General features: G+C 38.7%; 1 protein-coding gene across 2 annotated transcripts in view; it reads right to left on the minus strand.

Moving 5' to 3' along the window:
- Positions 1-21,124, minus strand: part of SMOC2 (SPARC related modular calcium binding 2) — a 149,160-nt gene that overhangs the window by 85,846 nt on the left and 42,190 nt on the right. For both annotated transcript variants that reach the window (XM_074820683.1, XM_074820682.1), the window contains exons 2-4: positions 16,398-16,569; positions 1,891-1,997; positions 676-775 (exon numbers count right to left, since the gene is read on the minus strand). In XM_074820683.1, the coding sequence (XP_074676784.1) occupies positions 676-775; positions 1,891-1,997; positions 16,398-16,569 (379 nt within the window). The remainder of the gene's footprint in view (positions 1-675; positions 776-1,890; positions 1,998-16,397; positions 16,570-21,124) is intronic.

The raw sequence follows: 21,124 nt of genomic DNA on the forward strand, positions 1-21,124 counted from the left end.
GCAATGAATTTGATTTGCCAATTAATTTCTACAGACAATTATTCCATTATGTTTTTAATGCTTTGTTTCACTTTTATTTCTCCTCTGGGTTTGGTCATTCATGGGATTTGCTGTGGGAGTTCTTTCACTGGGCTATGTTACAAATTAGGACATTCACAATCTGTATTTTTTGTGGGTGTGGGGTTTTTTTCTATACTCCAAATACTTAAAAGATCAAAAAGCAAAGCCCTCTGAATTTTTTTTCAATGTGTTTATGTGCAGAGAGTTTAAACATAAAGAAAGGACTACTTCATCAAGTCAGGTGCATGGTTTCAGACACTGACACATAAATATTGTACAAATAACCACTGCAGAAAACCTCTTCAATGGCTAGATTATAGTACAAACGAAGTAGATGGGTCATAGAATCATGGGGAGGTTTAGGGTGGCAGTGACCTCAGACATCATGCATGGCTAGTTTAAAAGCTAGACCAACTTTCTCAGAGCCTTGTTCAGTTGAGTTCTGCAAATCCCCAAGGATGGGGCATCCACAGCTTCTGCCAGCACCTGTTTCTGGGCTGAACCACTTTCCCAGTGAAGAATTTTTTTCCTTAAGTCTAATCAGATGCCACAGATAAACTCTGCTATTCATGAGACAACGAGACATTGAGACCTGCCCAGCGAAACAAGTCTTACCAGGGCACCGGGGAGTTTTGTGGGCCACAGCAGTACCACTGATAGGACGACCGTTGGGAGTGACACACCAGCAGTATCCAGTGTAACTATGGCACTGAACCTGTCGGAAACAACATGAATCACGCGCAGTTTGTCAGACATATGTCTGTTATCCCACAGCGTTTATGACATGAGTACAAAAGACTAGTCCAGCAAACTATATTGACAAAACCTAGAATAATAAACCATAATGGTCCTAATCTCAGTCCTACATATGATTCTTTAGCATAAAGAAGAGTTTATTGCAAGCAAAGTGTGGTGAGTCCTTCAGAAGCCAATGGAAGAGAAAACTATTGAAATATGTGGTTGTTTACACTCTATTTCAGAAGAGTGAGGTGCAGGTGTTATGAAAACCTCACAACGAAGTTCCTCAAGGGACACATAAACTGTTCCTGAAGCAAGCAATCTTGAGGTTTTGTCCACACAGAGAACATATTGTTCCACCCACTGAAGGAGCAGGACAGAGTGCTTCTGCCAGCATTATTCATATCCCAAGCTGTCAGAAAGGAAACTCTTGGAATTCCTCTTAGAAATCAATTGCATTATACTTCCTGAGAGCCAATATCACTTCCCTCACCATGCTTAAAATGAGAAGTCTTGTGCACACCTCCGCAACTGAAATGCAGTACAAAGGAGGCAGAAGGTGATCCTGATTGGAATTTATATCATGGGGTAAGCTTCTAACTGTGTCTCTTCTGAATTCCATGATCTAACCTAAGTAAATTCATCTCAGACCATATGCTTGTGCAGAAATTCAGCTGAGAATAGGGAAGAATCCTGTATGATTCATGCTTTAGCACTAAGATATGGACTCTGGTCACAAGATTTCTGGTTCGAATCAGGAACAGACCAGAAATTCCAAGCATTTTACCATCTGATGACTATTCAGGGGGCTACAAGAATGACTCAGCTGTCTCAGCCTAGAAGAACAGGGAGAGTATCACATGAACAATGGTAATGTTGGCTCTTCTGCTTGCCAACTCTGAAAAAAAAAGAACAAGGACTTGGCAAAAACCGTGATTTTTCCTTCCATTTTTTAACGTCAGTGTTAGTACAAATTACATTTCATTTTGAAATTACATTTCCCTTCATTACATTTGCCTCTTCTTCATCCTCTGCAAACACACATATTCTGACTTTCTGGTCACGCAAGATACTGAATGAAAAATTTTCAACCTGACTATATGTGCCATCATCATTGCATTCTGGGATAAACACTTGTTGAAATTCCTTGCGAGCTTGTTCCTGGGTGTACTTCCTCTCAGCCACACATCTGGAAACATCTAGGGAAAGGGAGAAGACAAGTCAGTTGGATGATGCAATATGAAGAAAAGATAGGTGATAATCTAAATTAAGAAAAAGGAAGAAGGCTCTGTGATTCACATAAAGAGAGTAAGAAATATAAACAGTGAAAATGTGCAATCATTTGCGTTATTTTTAAGAAAAAAAAAAATGAAAGACAATAATTTCTGGACAATAATCCAGAACTGGGAAATGAGATGGAGAGATACCTGGAGAGACAACCTTGCTGCTTCAAATGCTGCCAAAGGGCAGAAGCCCAAACAGGGCTTCTCCTATGAATCTAACACAGCAATAGCTGCCACATTGTGCCCCATAATATTCTTTCAGTGCTGGTGGCAGCACCAGATTTCTTGTGCTTCAGAAAAGGCAAAACAGGCAGCAGGAGTACAGCTGCCTTCTATTTCCTACTGTGAGTTTGCACATCATTTACTGCAGTTAGGCAGTGATCTCAGTTGTGATACAGGTGTGCCCACCAGGCTGGTAAAAAAAAATAAAATAAAATATACTGTACATCACAGGGACTTGTTGGGGAGGTGATTCAATAATAATTTTGGACATGTTTAATTCATATTATGTTAAAATTCAGTGTAACAGTTTATGATTTAGACATGGCATGAGTCAAGTCTACTACATGGTCTTTTTTTGTCCATTGTGTGGTTTCTTGCACCATCTCCTGAATTACTTGGTACTGGTCTCCATCCAAGACAAAGTAGCAAACTAGACAGATTTAATTCAGTAGAGTTTCTTTTGTCTAATGAATTATATTGTCTACTACACATACTTTATTTCAATTAGGCAGCCAAGGGTTGAGAAAAGACACATAACGTAAGCTGCTGTACCTTTTTTTGTTTAAAGCTGCTACAAATTTTACATATTGCTGATGCAGAATCAATACTTCAGGATCTCCTTGAACTAAGCAATTTCAGGAGAAATGAGAATACCAGGCAAGCTTAAGGTAGTATTAATGATTTCAAGATGTGACTGTAACATCTGAATGAGAATGATCTCAAGCAAACCATCAGTGAAATGTGCTGCTTCTGATGCCTGTTTTGTTTAAAGACTGTTTGACAGTAACTGGCTAGTTCCTTCTTAGGGCTAAAACTATCCATCGATTACCTGTGAGGCAGGGGCATTGTGATGATTCCTGAATATTTGTGCAGTTCTTAGAAAGCACAGGGACAGGCTTTATAGTCCATGCAAGTTGCACATTGAACAGAATCTGAACAGTGAGGTAACACTTTCACTCCCCCATTTGATACCAGCATATCTTGACAGGGTTTTGGCATCTAACAGTCCCCAGAAGACCACAGGTGAGCCAGCTAAATTGCCAGTCCCCCAAGCACCCTCTCTGTGTCAGTATCATCCAGACATACATGTGCAAAATCAGCATGGAAACTTGGTGCAACTGCAGAAGTCATTTGCACAGGATGAATCCTTCACTGGTCATCTCTCCACCAAGCGTTGGACAACCCACCTGGCAACATTAGCATAAAAAATTCCCTTCAAGTCCTAGGGAATCTGGTGTGGAAGTGTAGCATAATGAGGACAGAAATTGGTCCTCAGCATCTGCATCCTGAAAACAGAATTGGACCCCTTAATTCTAATCTTCTTATTGATTTTCCTTCTGGTCTTGGATTTGTGTGCACTACTTCTGTGCATTAGTTTACTCTTCTCACAGGAGCATTATATGAGAGTTCATGTTGGCAAAATGCCCAAAATACAAGTTGTTTCACTTTGAAAAACTATGTTTCAGTCTTTTAACAACTTTAATCGTATTATGCTTTTTCTTCAGAAGGGTTATACACAGAGATGCAATGTTACCTAAAATGGACAGAAATGTTCAACCATCCAGAAATGTGAGAAAAATAATAAAGAACTGAATTAATTTGTCCTCTGGTACTTTAATAAATTGTTTCGTCAAAGGAAAATTATAGCCAATGTACTGTGCAGCTCAGGTAAAGTCTGTTAATGTATGCACTGCCAAAGTTTTTTGGGAAACAAAAAAAAAAAAAAAAAAGAAACATTTTAAGCAAGCTTTGGTGTCGTAAGCCTTCTTCTGAGCATGGTTTGGTTATACAGTACTTAATAACATGTGGTTTTAATGTAGCTAGTATTTTAACTGAAAATAAATCACTCCTTTGTTGGACCTCTGTCCTCGTTTTTCTAGAATGACATGTGGTTTAAATGTCTAAAAGGAAAAGTGATATAAATTCCATCACATAAGGTCTCTGGTATAGTACCAGCAGGGTTGTAAATTATCTCCAATATTTGAATTATCATAAAAACATGCCAAGGAGAAAGATAAGTTCTCCAAAAATGTCCACCACTTGTTCCTAAACAGCCCGATGCTCTAAAGGCTTTCTATTTGTGGATGATCTAATATGCTTTAAAATCAACAATGATCAAATTTAGTGGAATTTAAAATTCATGTTTGAAGCCTTATTTTGTATTATATAACCATGGAAACATTTTAAAGCTGTTGGGCATTACTGTGGTTCAGTATACCCAAAATAAACTCATGAGGAAGATCTCTTATCAAGTTAAGCATCTGAAACTGTGTATAGTCAAAATATTATTCCCAGTTCTGTTTTTTTATTTCACCAAGGATTTACCATAGAGGAATAACTATGACACAGAGATCTGGTCCAAACCCGATAGAAGAAATGTATTAGGGTGGTCCAGATAAAAAGAAGACATATAAAAACATTCTTCCTCAGAATACTAATGAATATTAGATTATTAATTCAGAGGAGCTAAATTCCTTCCAAATAAAACATCACTGAAGCCAAAAGAAGTTACAATATTTTTTATAATAAATTTGTAAGATTACACCATCTGAGCATCTGGCTCTGTGTCCTGGTTGCAATACCTTCTAAATCTACTTCAATTTCAACCAATTGATTGGTTGATTTCAAACAAATTTTCCAAAAGAAAAGAAGAATTCAAGAGATTTAAGTGCTAGACATATACATAAAATAACAGCTTGAAAAAGGGTGAGAAAATTAATTCTTGCCATGACTGGGAGAAAGGCTGAAACGAGGTATCAGACAAGAGACAGATGTAGGGAAAACTTGAAGCTCCTAACAGGCAAAAGTCAGTGATGGGGTGAGATCCTGATCCACAGGAAAATGAACCTTCCACAAGGTCAATGCTCACATTCACTCAGCGAGGCCAAATATGGGACACTCTGCGAATTCCTGTGAGTATACCCAGACAATTCTTGTCTACGGGCCCCTCTGTGCACCTTGCACAAGTGTAACTAATAAATATGACTCACATGAATCTCAAATTAGGAGGATGAGTTTAGGCTTAAGTAGCTTGCCAGAAGGAGGTTTATAGGAATAATATATAGGAACTAAGGGGATACCAGGGAAGTCTCTCACATACAGATCCAACTTTCCTCTTTATCTAGAACAGAAATAATTCAGATCAGTATGGACCCTGATTATTTTGAAATGAAGACCAAGAATGAAAAGTGGTGGGACTTACCTGGTACCTCTGTGCTGATTAATCAGCTCACAGCTTTGATTTTGACCATCATGGATCCTGACCAAAGCGGGCCAAACTATTTTGGGGTGAACAGTGTGACACTGATGACACACAACATGAGAGCAGAGGGGACTCCAAGTCTGCAAGGTGTTGGAAGGATGAAAAGCACTGTGCAACACTGTGCATCACTGGAATAAGTCAGCCTTGTTTCGCTGTTGTTATATTTGATATTTAGCTCTGAAGAAAAAAAAAAAAAGCTTTTTTTTTTTTTTTAAATCTGTTTTTGTTTAAAATTTTGGAACCACCTAGCAGAAAAATAAGGGGCTTGAAACTGTTACTGGTTTCTGACTAGAATTCCACTATACTTTATTTCTCTCCCTAGCTTCAGTATTAATAAGGGAGCCAGCAGGCTCAAGCTGGAATCTGATATATGACTTGGTGAAAAGTTTGTTTGGTTCCAAGACTTGTAAAAAGCTGGCTGAAATGAAGCCTTATTTACCTATACTCAGACAATGAAAAAAACTAATTTTGTGGATATATATGCCCAGCTGTAATTTTGAATTATGTCAATAACTCAGTGAGACTTTATCCTCTCAACTCCAGGTAGATGAGCTTTTACATCCCAGAAGCTTGCTGGGAAAAAAAATTCTCCTGGCATAGGAACTGAGCATGAGGATGCATGAGTTTACCTTAAATTAGCTCACTTGGACTGTATTAGCTGTCAAACTGGATTGGTAAAATGCTCAACGCATTTTAGCACAGTATGTTGACCAGTGTGTTGACTGTACCACTGTGACTTAACACCAGGACTGCAAAGGTAGCTAGAGGTTTAAGACAAATACATCTTGGAGTGTATACCTGAAGACAAAAATGGATGCATGGCAGTGGACAGAAGTACACAGAACTGAGGAGAATACAGTGTTGTAGCTTTTGGGGCATGTCTTTCTGAATTGCCCTGGTGACAACTCTGGCTTCCAGATGAGACCAGTGTCTGGAAGGCACAGGTGGAATGTAAAGCCATCTTAATCCTGTGCTAAGGTTCTATACACAACAGGGAAGACTTTCACCTATGAAGTGAGGTAGTGCCAGTACACTGCTGCAGGATCCAGAACCAGATTCTGTCACGCATGACACCTGGGAGCACAGGATTTCCTGCAATAGCACTGAAGTCAATAGGAAAGTGCAGTACCCAAGGAAATTCTGGAGACAGAATTGGCCTCACAAACAGCACTTGGAACTAATCTCATTTTATGCCTTATTTCCAACAGTACAGCACCAAAATCACTGAGCTTCAGGAAGAAAAGAAACTATCCATCAACTTCAACTCTGTTGCTAATCCTTGAATAATATATCACACAGAGAGAAGTTTATTACTGCAAAGTAGAAGTTTATCTTTAAAACAATGACACAAACTCATCAAGGGTGTAAACACCATCTCTAAAGTGACATTTAATGCAACTGAATTTACAGCAACTTTGGGGCTCCATGGGGAGATCTAACCCAGATTCTCTCATGGAAAAGTAAACAGCTTGCCAAAAGAACAGATAAATCTCCTGTAAAGATTTTGATTTAGTTCATCTGGTATTTCTTGGTTTGCTATATATTTCAGTAAGAATAAAAGTACCTTTCCCGGTCCCAATACACTGAGCAGACTTTGCTTGTTTTCAGAGAGATTACTGTGTGTGACATGGGCTTGTTATGTATTTATGCATAAAATACACTTCACAGTTTATTTAGTTATTTTATTATACATGGAATATCCTGCTGAACAGATCAGAAACATTTACCACTTTGTTAAAACTACTTATAAAGTGGTTAAACTTAATCGTTTGAAGAAAAAGTTCCCTTGAGGGCTTTCCACAGATACTTAGCTTTCTTATGCTAAAGAGAAAGCTTTTCTAAAGTCACATAGATGTGACTAAAGATAAAATAAGGGTGTTCTAATAAACTTAGAACAAGCAGACCTAGTATAGACACACATAATCCAAATACCTCTTACTGTTTCTCTGTAGGTTTCCCTTATTGCCCCTCCATTATGCCAGAATACATATATATGCTTACTTGCCCTTATATTTAGAAATATACAGTACAACAAGCTGTTTAAAGTTAGCTATCCACCTGAGCACTTTACTGAATTGTCCTTACAAAGAATCAGAATTTTTTTCTACTTCTGTGTTTCTTTCCCACTGCTTACCCTTTTGCTAACTGGCAGTGATATAAGTCAAAAGGTCTTAATTTGTAGTTAATTTAGCACAAAAATGTTTTATTCAGAGCACAAGACACCCTTTGGTTTATATGGCATACACTACTCATCAACATTTTCTATGATATTTGGCCTAGATCAATGTATATTCCAAAGAACTGATTATGTATACCAAAAAAGCATATAAATAGCTGTAGCCTCAGGTGATAGGAAATACATAGCAAGTCCCTATACGTGCTCAAAGTTTCAGTTTCAAAGATGTAGAGATTATTAGCCTCTTGGGATGGAAAGGATGTCAGCACAGACATTTAGTCCGACACAGCCATAAAATAAAGACTTGCTGCTTCGTGACAAGGGCTGGCCAACTCTTTCACTATTTATTTTTATTGCTGCATTCTGGATTCAAACAAAACAGCAGAGCAATCTTAGCCTAAATTCTCCTCTATTGGCATCTAACAGAGGCAGGCAGTGTGGGGTTTCTTTGTTGTTTTCTTTTTTTTTTCCACATTTTGCAACCACCCAGCAATTTAGATAGCTAAGCTTTAAGATAAAATAAGGAATGCTGTGCTGGATTGCTTCTTGGCACAATATTTCTCTCGATTTGCTAACAGTCACATCTGGAGAGATGCAGTCTGACTAGAACTGAATCAATTATTTGTAAGAAAAACTAAAGCTACAGATTTCTTATTTTTTACATACCAAAGGCCAGACTAAGTTTTCTGAGAAGAACAGAGATTTGATAAAGAGTTTGGAGAAGTCTAATATGGGCCAACTTATAATTCTGAAAAGGCTTGAAAATCTGAAAAGGCTTGAAACTATTTGTGGTTCCTAGTCTTCAGTGCAGTATTAGTGCCTTAGCACTAGTAGTTTTTACTTCACTTGCTTTAAGATGTTCATTTTATATCAAACTTGAGACTTAAATTGAAAATACATGAGCAGAAGTGAAAACTCCACAAAATGAAAAAATATTACTTTCATACAATTGCACTAGTGTACATTTGATTCTAAAAAGATACCTTTTTTCTGCCTAAGAATGCTCTCGTATGCCTTGTTTCTGTGCAGTCTGTCTTTGACAAATTCTGCTTGGAGAAATATCAAGAAAAAATTAGTATTTTAAAAAGAGATAAATTCCACCTCCAGCAAATTGTGGATATTATTTCAGTGTTATTTGTCCTGTGTTCCATGTACCAGTAGACACATTTAAAAGAGCAAAGGATATTCCACAAAAAAATATTTCAAATGTACTTAAAAATTTGACCACCTCCATTAAATACCTACTAGAAAGTATAATCAGAAGACAACTCCTCTTGATTTCAAAGGTTACATAAATTGTAATTTCTGTATGTAGATACCTTTTGTTCACCAAGATGCTGAATATTTTGTTTTTCAAATTAACACTTTTACTACAGTAGCTTGATACATAACAGCTTGACACATAATATACATGAAGACTCAAAACCAAAATGAGGTTGAGGCTAAAGAGTGTTTGTATCAGGATTGCCAGCATTACAGTTTGGAAAATTGCAGTCATCCTACCAATTAAACACAGTGTCTACAGTGAGAAAATATGTCTGAAAAAAGGAGGAGACAGCTCCTAGCTAAAAGTATTTTAAGATAAAAATTTGCCCTATAATCAATTTTTTCCCAGAAGGTTTATTTTCAGAAAAACCCAAACTGACACCACTTCTCAACACATTCACATTTTAATATATTTTTTTCCCAAATAATAAGAAAAACCTGCATTCCTCCTTTTTTTTTTTTCCCTCATAAAAGATGAGAAAAAAAAGAAAAGGCACAGGAAAAAAAGGAAAGGTGAGGACAGGTGAAAACTGCTCTGCTTTCAATCTGCAGACTGTGCAAACTCTCAGTGTGTGTTCAGGATTATTCTGTAGACTGACACCTTGACCCAGTCTCACTTTCACTCAGTTCAGAAAAGAAGCAAACCTACTCACTACATCGTTCTCTCTCCAAACGAAGCATCTTGGGAGCACATTCTGCCTCCCAAAGGCAGCCCACAGGGCTGCCCTCACAGTAGCAGATGGCCCTGCCAAGCCAACGTCCCTGCCCACACTCTGACCTAAGGGATGTGCTCAGGCACTGCAAGTGCACTTCAAGCTCACACCCAGCTCCAGGCAAACCTGAGTTTGAGGGCAGTTTCCATGGGAAGACAGGATAAGGTGTGCACTCAGAAACTATATCCAGCATTTACAACCCAGTTCTTTAGCTAGGAGGCAACAGTAAGATTTCCCCAAAGGGTGCTTAGATTCATGAATTATGGGACCAAGATTAATTTATGAGCCCAAAACAGCTACTGCCCAGTGATGTCTCCTTTCTCTTCAGAAAGGGAAAATCCTATCAGCATGTTTATCCAAGGACAGAAATGTACCTTAATTCATATAATTTCAAATTATTTAAGCATGTCCTTAATTCATCCATTAACTCATTGTACTAATAGCTCAAATGAGTGAAACTGCTCACTATTGCCGAAAGCCCCATTTTAATGAAACAAATGCTGTGTGTTTCTCTCTTTAAGGAAAGTAAATAGCAAATAGTAAAATACCTCTTTATGGGAAATTCCATTCATATTTTGATGTGCTTCAGTTCTTTATATGAATTGTGAGAATGAAGATAGTACCTTTTGTTATGTCTATGATAGCCCATAAAAGTATGGCATTTTTAAACAGCCAGGCTCTTTAAGATACCATAAATGAATTAAGCTAAACACGAGCTATCTAGGGTTTCCAATGGAGAAAGGGGATCTACATAGTTATAGAATAACAATGACACTACTGTGTGTGACAGCTCTCCTTGGTGTGCTCATGAAGCAGCAAGGTCCTGCTGGGGCCACCTCTGCAAACACTGAATACATACTCTGAGTGCCAGCCAGACTAAATGCCAAGCCACTCACGAATTAAATATCACTCTGTATAAAGCTCCTTACATTGCCATTTTGAGTACGGACCACTCAGAGATGTGTCGCAAGTCCAGTTTAACAATTGCCTGTAAACCCAGGTTGCTGCTACATGATGACAGTGAAGAAAGGAAATGTGATGCAAGTTGGCAGTTGAAATGTTATATTGATCAGCAATTTGTATCAAACCTCCAGCCCTCATTAGAGAAGTCTTATTTTAGTGAAGCATTGGTAGAGAAGCCATGAAATCCAAACACCTCACCTGGGACATTTCAAGAACACTATGTTAGGGCAGAGGTACACTGGCAGGACTGTCCTTGTGAATTTGTTTTTTGTTCATCACAATGTCAGAATACTTTCACTGAGCCATTTGCTTAATACATTTGGAATATTAGTCTCCTATGCCCCAATTATGGGCCTGGTACATTCACTTAAAAACAAACTGAGAAAGGTAACAAGTATTCTTAAGGTTATTTAAGGAACAGGAAGAGAAAAAGAAGAAAAAGTATTTCTGAGTGCATTATCCTGCAGAGCTTGCAGACCACTTTCAGGGCAAACTCTAATTAAACCAACAGGAACTCCTCTTAGCTAACTCTAAGAGGGACATCTCCATAGGATATAGAGGCTTTGTAGTTCAGGTGAAACACTCCCAGTGCACAGACATCCAAAATTCAGTCACAACATTGCACATGCTCTTCAGCTTCCTCCTGACAAGCTGCCTATATCTCAGCAAACATTCATATAAAAAGCTTAAATGCTTAATTAAAGTTCAAACTACCCCGATGAACCACAGTGCCACCTGTTCCAATTCACCCTTACACCATTAGCAAAACTGCGATTGAACTGCTGCTGGCCAGTAGTCACTGTTTGTTTGATGGTCCATTAGAGAGAAAAACTGTGGTCCCTCCACTAGACACTCCTGTTACAGATATTTCTCACTTTGAACAAGATGCTAGCAGACTTTCTACACTTGAGACCTGAAGTTGCTGAGGTGGGAGATGAAAAGCTGTCCAATGGGAATGGAGTTATTCGAAGTTTCTGAACTCTGAAAAACTCCATTAATCCCATAGAAAATATTCCACTAACCTAGATAGGACTAAAGCTTGTTGTCATGTCAAAAAAAGGCACAGTTTCATTGAAAAAACCTTCAATCCCACTCGCCTCCACCCAGCATCATAATTTTAGGTTTCAAAGTTAATACACATTATTTACTGTCAGAGAAAACTGCTTGAAAAGCCTAAATTATTTGAAACCTTCTGCAGGAAAACATGAGTTCACATTTTCAGCGTTCATGGGAAAAAAACCTGTTCAATAGTGGAGAATAAATAGGGTAGCAAACCTGACAGATTTTAGCATAGGTGAAACTGATAGGAGTCTACAGAAATGAGTTGAAGCATTCTCTTTTTTTTTTTTAGTATTTATAATGCAAAATTGTCATTACAATAGAAAACTGGAATATTCTTTGCACAATGTCATTCTACAGTAATATGACAATTTTACAGATTAATTCTGAACAGTTAACAAAGAAAAAGAAAAAAAAAAAAAAACAGACCTCTTTATATGGGATATACTAGATGCTCCATTAAAAAAACCAAAACAACTTGTTTCAGGTAGTCTCATCTATCATGATTTGTAACAGACATTTAGGTTTACATTAGGCTTATTTGTAAGATAAAGAAGGAGATCCTCACTTAGCAATGCATCTCCCATTTCACCAGGGCAAGACCCTTTTACCTGATGTCTTGTGCACTTCAGTTTCCTACAAGCACAGCTTTTTGGAGTAACCTATACTGTGTTCCAAACCATGTAAAATCTCCATTAAATGTAAAACTGTAGCTACTGGCCCTATGGGAGACTGCAGTGCTGGGTAACACTTCCTACTCATAATGTGCAACTGCATCATTCAGAGATATAAATTAAAGGGGCTTTTTCCTTTTCAGAATGAAGCTTTTTTCTTTTTATTTTTTCTATAGACATGGTACTTCTGCATGGTTGGTCTTATTTTCAGGACTAAGAAACTTCAACTTGTACTTTTTGCATGCACTAACAAAGAGTATCAAAGGCTCAGTTCAGTAAGTTACAAATCCTTCCTGTGTGACATCCAGAGCTCTCCTGTCCCATCCTCACCAGCCATAGTGGAGGGAATAAGGCTGAGTGCTAAAGGACTTCTGCCTGTGTTTGTATTAGTCATAGGAATACATCTACCCTGACATGTATCAGGGCAGTCCTGTAAGAGTAGCTAGGCTCAGTTCTCAGATTGAACAGCATTAAACCCCTAAAGGAATGTGGTTCTGTGCATGCTGCCTGCTGGGAACAGTCCCTGGCCCATCTAACCCCTGGGCCATGAAGATACAGTCCTCGGGAAAGCGCTAGCTGGCCCATGCTCAAAGTGCAACAGGGAGCACTCTACTAGCTTACCTGTGTAGGCAGCCATACTGTACCCTGGCACTGCGTAATTAATTAGTGTAGACATAGCCTCTGTGTCTTTCTGACCAGTTTAAAAGCAATCATATTGCTTTTCCTCTTCTTGTATGTTTTGTTTCTTTGTCTGTGCTAGGCCAGATGAACTATGAAGCGTTTGTGAATGCATGTAGTGGATCCCCACCACAGGTGATATTTTAACAGTCTCCCAAACACAAATAATATTTCTGAGCTGTCAACATACTTTTATTTATTAGATTTATAATCTTGTTGCACAGTAAACGTCTGCGTCAAGCAAGTGGCAAATCTTCAGAACTTCAGAGTTTAGATTTTGTTTGGAAAAGTATCCAAAAATGTGGATGTTCATTTACATTGTACACAGATTATTTGAGACCTTTGAAACTGCAAAAGCAGGCTGGAAATTTTATGAGATTGTAGCTTCTTACAGCATTTCCAAGCTTAGCAATGGATTCCAGCACTGCCTGGAAGTGGACTGCAAAAAAAAACCCTATTATAAAACTTTGTAATGTCTTCAGAAAAACTCACTATTAGAACAGTCTATTTTGATGTTTATTTTGTCAAAGATGAGTTGTTTTTCAGAACTGAGGGGAAGGTTCAGGGTTCATTCATTTTCAGATTTGTTTAAGCTGTTTTGATCTCTGCTGCAGCCATCAAGAACTAGAAGGACAGGAGTACGAGAAAAGCAAATGGTTTAAATTCTGCCAGTTTTCTGTCATTTAGTTTCAAGATCCAGGATCTAAAAATGGTTTCCTTTGCAATGCTAAAGAAATACCTGGGCTGAGCACTGTTGCTGTGAACGAAACTTGAATCAAGAAAGGAAAGCAAGCATATTTAAAGCAAACTATCCCTTTGTAATTTTGCTATTTAAGTGATCAAAACCAAACAGATGAGATAAATGTTGAGACACAGAGAAGGCAGCCATTGGTCTGGCAGTGGTTCAAGTTCCCTTATGGATGTAAAACCATATCACAGTTCTGAATATATAAACAAGAAAAGATGGATTCATAATTATTCCAAAACATTGTAGACATAAACTGTCAAGGTGTTCAGATTTCTAGTGAACAGACTGAACTGAACAAAAAGCTGTTCATCATATTTTCAACTAATTAAAATGGTATCTGAAAGTATTTAATTTTCAGGCAAGGTTTTTGTGAGGTGAACAGGGATTTTTACCTGAGAAGAAGACAGGAGGAGACAGACACAGACTTAAGTCTTTTCTGATCAATGATGGATCAATAACAGACACAGATTTTAAGTTGTGAATCCTATACCACAAATCATTTCTTTTCTCCCTTCATAACTTCCACATACAAACATGCATGTTTCTCTCCCTTTTTCCCACGTTAGCAACCTCAAAACTTGCTTCAAAACAAATGTTTCAATGGGGGGTAGGGGTGGGGTATCTGTTCTTTTAGGGGGACAGATGAACACTTCCAAAGGATTTGATTTCATTCCATGTTCTGAAACCTTGAAAGTTGCCCTGAAATGGAACCATCACCTTTTGGTTAGCCCTACTAAAACAACCCTCTGCTCTCTGGTCAAGCATCACCTGCAACAACAAAGTTCACCACTCAAAAGCAACCAGCTCAAAAGAGGTATTAATCTGAGGACTTACTTAGCTCTTTCAGAAGAATGTTTGATGGGACTATCAAAAGTAGCTCTAGCAATGCTAAAACTGAAATTGCAGGTAGGCCAACAAATCATCTTTTTCTTCTCTAAAACTTGTTTTTACAGCTTGAAATATTTCTGATGATTGCAGCCATGGGTAGGAATAAAGAAACTGGTCACTTCAATATTTAAGAGTGATTTGACTGAATGAGAAGTGCTATGAGAATGTAAAATTTAAAAGTGCATTGGTCTTTTGCTGATAATGACCAAGTATATTATTGGCAATCATGCATCTATTGTTAATCAAAGGAAAAAATATTTAAACATTAAATTGATGTTTGCATTCATTTAATTGAAAGATTAAAAACATCTGATTGATGAGGGCACGATGTATGTTTACTATTAGCAATACTTAAGCTGCCTAAGGTGTCTAATTCCAAGTCTACAATTGTACTGACACACTATTCATTCATTAATAAACAGCAAAAGAGCACTTCTCCAAGCTGCAGTTACTAACTGCAGAAGAATTTGCCAGCATTGCTGATGAAACCATCAGTAGGGCAATTCAACACATCTTTATGGAAAAAATTTCTTGCAGATAACATTGTCAATATGGTAAGAAATAAAAAAATAAAGAAACATTCAAAACTAATTTCTATAAAAGTATATAATGGTCTCATGTATAAAATGAACAAATACAAAGTGCACAATAATTCCCTCTGTCGTTCATGAGTGTAACAAAAGCTTTGGCTCAGGTAGCTTTGTTACGTTATCCTCGTTCACAAAAGTAAACAGATCCATCAGCTAATACAATGGCTTATTATGAAAGGGCTGAGGAATGAGCATAGTGTTTCATCTAGGCAGAAGATGAGACAGAATGTCTCTTTGAAGCAGTCTTGATGCTTCAGAGGTTTGCTGGAGCTAATGGAGAGAGAGATGATGTGGAAAATTGCCTCCTAGAGGTTGAATCGATGTGGTCCCCCAGGCTTTCTTCCCCCCTCCCTCCCCCCTCTTTTGGACAGAGAGAAAGGGAAAGTAAATCTTTATGACCACTGTTATTCTTACATTTTAGAAAGATCATTGTGTTGGGAATCACCCTACACTTCAGTAAGGAACTGCATTCTCTAGCACCAGGTTACTCTAAAAGTGAAAAGATTTGACTGTGAATATAAGTATTGGAACTGAAGTGCTAGGTTTTGCATGTCACTCAGTTTCTCTAAACAGAGATCAGAAGTAAAAGAGTGGATGATGTAGGCGGGAATGGCCTGTGAGGGCTCTAAACATTATAACCCTTTTTTTTTTTCCTCTTTTTCTCCCCCCTCCCCTAACTAAATGATTGCAGTTAGGCAACACAAGACTGAATTTGACCATCTCTAAATCAAAATACCAAGCTGCATTAGACAAGAAACCTCGGGAGATAATCTTGAGTTACTCTGAGCCCACCAGTGATATGGCCCTTCAGAACAAAGACCTAGCCTTGCAATTTGCTTAACAGTGACTTATTATAGTGTAAATGGGTGGAGGGGTCATATTTCTGCTGATGAATAAAGATTAATTTATATTTACGTAGCATATTGTTATAGAATTAACAGCATCAATTCCAACCTACTTGCTTTTAGAAAACCCTTCAAGTACAGCTCTGCCAGTTTGCAATACTAAGACATTTTCAAAAACGATTTAAAGTCTATTATTTTTCATTATGGTCAATAGAAATTTTGATTTGCTCACCTTTGCAGTTGCCCCGGTAGGCTATTTCCAGCTGAGGGTCTTTGCATTTTGCTCGCTGAAATTCACACCGGGACAGAAAAGTTCTTCCATCAGATGCACAGAGTGATTTCTGAGGGGAACCTGCACAGTCCAGGCTGCATTCTCTGTCTTTGTCTTGGTCCACTCTCAAAAACTAGAAAAAATAAATTAATGCTGTAGGAATGCTATTCTCGTGAGAAAACTGCTCTGTGATCCCCTTCCCCAGGGAAGACATACAAATATTACCCAAAACTGAAAAGAAAGCTCTGCCTTTTTTAGCCTGTTTAAATACTCGCTGATTCATCATATCTGGGGTTATTCTGCTGCTGCTTTGAAATGGTAGTGATTGCAACATTTCTGTAACATACACTAAGTCCACTATCACAATTAGGAAATCTCTGAATCTCCTTCAATTGTTATGAAGCTGAAAACAGTGGTTTGGAGTCTGCAGAGCAAAAATGGTGATGGCAGAAATATTCTTCACAACAGAAATGAAACAGCAATGGAAACTTGTCTGTTTTATGAGCTATGCATTAACTAGTCTACAGTAACAAGCTGAAAAGTCTGTTCTAAGATCCAAATAGGATTTTTAACATCAATAATCATCTAAAATTGTACCCATAATATCTTCAATGGCCTCAGTGCAAGAGGTCTGAAGAGAAAATGGGTGAGGTAGGAGAATCTTACAAAGCACCTTATGAAACACAACAGATCATTTATTCTTGCAATGTTCGTATTCAAAATATAAAGGCTTCTCAACAAAACAGAAAACTCGGATATATTTTATAGAAATATTTATATTTGTGCATATGGTTGTCTATAAAAATAGACAAGAATAGACAAAAATACCCAAAACCAAGATGGAAGAGGGAAATGTTATAATCTTGCAGTTCTTCCAGTGAGACCATTCTTACAACATCCACAGTGGAGTCCTGCACTTGGGTCACAACGACCCCATGCAACACTGCAGGCTTGGAGAAGAGTGGCTGGAAAGCTGCCTGGCAGAAAAGGACCTGGGGGTGTTGATCAACAGTCACCTGAATATGAACTGGCAGTGTGCCCAGGTGGCCAAGAAGGCCAACAGCATCCTGGCTTGTATCAGAAATACTGTGGCCAGCAGGACTGGGGAAGTGATTGTCCCCCTGTACACGGCACTGGTGAGGTCACACATCGAATACTCTGTTCAGTTTTGGGCCCCTCACTACAAGAAAGACATTGAATTACTCGAGCGTGTCCAAAGAAGGGCAACAAAGCTGGTGAAGGGTCTAGAACACAAGTCTTGTGAGGAGTGGCTGAGGGAACTGTGGTTGTTTAGCCTGGAGAAAAGGAGGCTGAGGGGAAACTTTACCACTCTCTACAACCATCTGGAAGAAGGCTGTGGCAAGGTGGGTGTTGGTCTCTTTTCCCACGTAACAAGTGATAGGATGACAGGATGCATCAGGGGAGGTTTAGATTGGCTGTTAGGAAAAATTTCTTCACCGAAATCATTGGAACAGGCTGCCCAAGGAAGTGGTGGAGTCACCATCCCTAGAGGTATTTAGAAGATGTGTAGATGTGGTGGTTAGGGACATGGTTCAGTGGTGGACTTGGCAGTGTTTGGTTTACAGTTGGACTTTATGATCTTAAAGGTCCTTTCCAACCTAAACGATTCTATGATTCTAAGTCTCAGCTGCCATTCCAAATTGCCCCACCACAGGAGAGCATAAAAGACAAAACCTGAATCAGGCTGTGCGCAAAAAAGTCTTGAGCCAAATAATTTTATTTAATTTGTTACCAATCAACAAAAACTTCTGACTGATGTTTTGAGCATGGTCTGAGCCCTGGCATGGGTTTCCCATGACTGAAAAACCTCAGGGGTGTCCCTGCCCCAGCACAGGTTGCCCATGGGCCATGGTCCCTGGGGGCTGTCCTTGCATCAGTGTGGGTCACCTGTGGGCTACAGTATTTTTTTTCTGGATGGGCATAGGGAAGTTCATGTCCTCCTATCACAATGGAAAGCCCTGCAAGGCCCCTGCTATTCAAACCCTGTCACTTCTGCTCATTGCACCACATATCCTCCCTTTCTCAGAAATTCCATCTCATCTCCTCTGGAAGACAGTGAGTGGGTATAGGCTGACAGAAGCAATTTAGGTTGTTCCCATTATGAATTTCAACAAATGCTCCTCCTAGTCCTGCCATGAAGCCACACTGAACCTGGTCTAACTGTTCACCCCTCCACGCCGAAGACTGCAGGCAAGGCTCATGAGTTTGGCATCATCTTTGGCACTGTGAAAAGCAGGAGCTGCTCAACCTGAAACACGCTGTCAAAAAACTAATCAGTTCTGATGCCATTGCATGTCAGCCAAAAAACAGACAAAACCAAAGACAATGCTTTGCCTTCTGAGCTCCTGAAAAGCAGGGACTAGGGAGGAGGTAGATTCAGTAAGCCCTAAGATGAATTTCTCTATCCTTTTGCTGTTTCTGAATAAGCACAAAATTAAGCAAGGCATATAGCTACCAGGAGATAATAATTCTCCTGAGTATTAAGAGGCACCTGAGAAAAGGTCTTCATCCAGCTGAAGCCCTGGTTTCATTGGTGTTACTTCGTCATCATAAACCTTGGGTACAGAAAATTTTGAAATTCTGATTAGAAACTGAGACTACTAGAAGGACAATTTCAAGAAAAAAAGAGGACAAAGGTAGTATTTGAGCAAGAAAGAGTAGCACAACCTAAAAAATTCAGAAAACATTTGCTACATATAGCTTCCCTGCATTTTATTACAGAAAAAAATGTATAGAGTCATAAATCTCCTTAATCTTCATACTTAAGCTGTGGTCTATTTGCATTTCCTGTCACTTAACATGAAGAAATACAGATGTACTTCTGAAGAGTATGCCTGAAAATGGAGAGACAATCTCAAAGGTATTGCTTTAAAATAATAGTAATTTGGTTGGACTTTGACCAGAGTTTTTATATTTTAGTGGCACAGTAACATAAAAAGGAAAGCTTCCTTTTCCTAACATTTTTGAGCAATTTTTCATTTTTAATAACAATTAGCATCAGAAGAAAATTACTTGCAAATTACTCACAAATTACACACAAACCCCAAATCTTTCTTCCTGGAATTTAGCTATAGAGCTTCAAAGTGGAGAAGTGACGTTTCTTTTCCCCCCATTTTGGTGCTGTTCTGTAGATCTTTCTTGCTGACAGAAATTAATAATTAGCTGACATGAGTGGGAAGTGAGGAAAACTGAAGCCATCTCCCTTTACCTGCAAAATGAGCAACAGTAAAGACAGGATCCCATGATGCTGACCAAATTATGCTGATGTCCAGGGCCTGCCCAGGTGCCCTGATGAGCTGCAGCGAGGGGAGTCCCAGTGAGGTCTTCCAAGCCTCCCTTTCTTGCCTGGGAGGCATATGCAAGTTTCACGGTTTAGGCCTAGCCAGGACTATGAAAAGGACTTTTCAAGGAAAAATGGACTACACAGGGCCTGTGGCAATAAAACTAGATCCAGTCCTCTGCTCTGCCTCAGTCTTCCCCTGTGGATTTGGTGATGGCAAATCAAGTGATGTCCCTCTTCCTATTTTGTGAAGTAAGGATCTGAGTACAGCCTTTCTGTGTGTATAAGACTACCCCTCTGTAATGGCTAGGCACTTTGCCACCCTTAATTTATCCTCAGCAACATCCCTGTTGAGCAGAGAATTATTTTTCAAAAGCACAGGAAGGCTTCATGACCCACAGAAAATCATGTGGTAGATCAGGGAATTGAACCCAGACACCAGAAAAAAATCACATACAGCAACAGTCTAGCCTCTGTCCCATTTTTCTCCCAGACTTTTCTCATGTTTTCTGTTTTGAGTTGTTGCAGGAGTTAAGATGGGTATGCCTGATCACAGTGGACAAACCACAGTGACACAGTGGACAGAAAATCCCCTTAATCGTCTGAGGAACAGAATCTGCTCCCTTGAGAGCATGATAGTTCATAGATAAAGCTATATTTTAAATAAAACTCTTTGGATAAATGCCCTTTAAGTATTTTATTATTTCAAAGCCTTAGAGGAGATTAGGGTAAATTATGGGTTCAAGGATATTCAAGCAACCTGGAAAAGCAGAGGATGAAGACATACCCAGGAGACAAAACCACTTGAATAGCTTGTTGGTTAGCCAAACCTCACTGGAGAATTTGGGTTGTACATTTAAACAATTTCCACCAACCTAGTGTAACTGAGGGATTTAAGAGCAGGAAGGACAAAAAGGCAAGCTACTGAGAGAAAAGCTAGCATACAAGAGAGACTAGCAAATGAACTTTCAAAAAAAGAGATATAAAGTATGCGACTGACATTTGGAAAATACTCCATTGTCATCTTTACTACAGCAGCATAAGATGATACAAGTCCAAATCACCATTGCTTGCTCACATGTAGCCAAAGGAGTTGATAAATATGTCAAAACTAATAGAAATGCTGAAACAAGAAAGGGCTATGGGATTTCTCATGGGATTTGCTAATTTACTTAAACAGGAACGAGCAGTCAGTGACACAAAAACTGGGATCATACTGATGCACATCTTAGAGCTGTACTTTCCTGTGAAAATATTCCTTTTGATTATGATCGGACAGTTTAGAGAGAGAGAAAGATGGTTCTAGATGGACCAGAAAGTGACTCACCCTGCATACAGATTTATTTCTGTCATTAAGTTTATTTAACAAACAAATCTGTTATTGTAC

The sequence above is a fragment of the Strix aluco genome, chromosome 3 (assembly GCF_031877795.1).
Source record: "Strix aluco isolate bStrAlu1 chromosome 3, bStrAlu1.hap1, whole genome shotgun sequence".
NCBI lineage: Eukaryota > Metazoa > Chordata > Aves > Strigiformes > Strigidae > Strix > Strix aluco.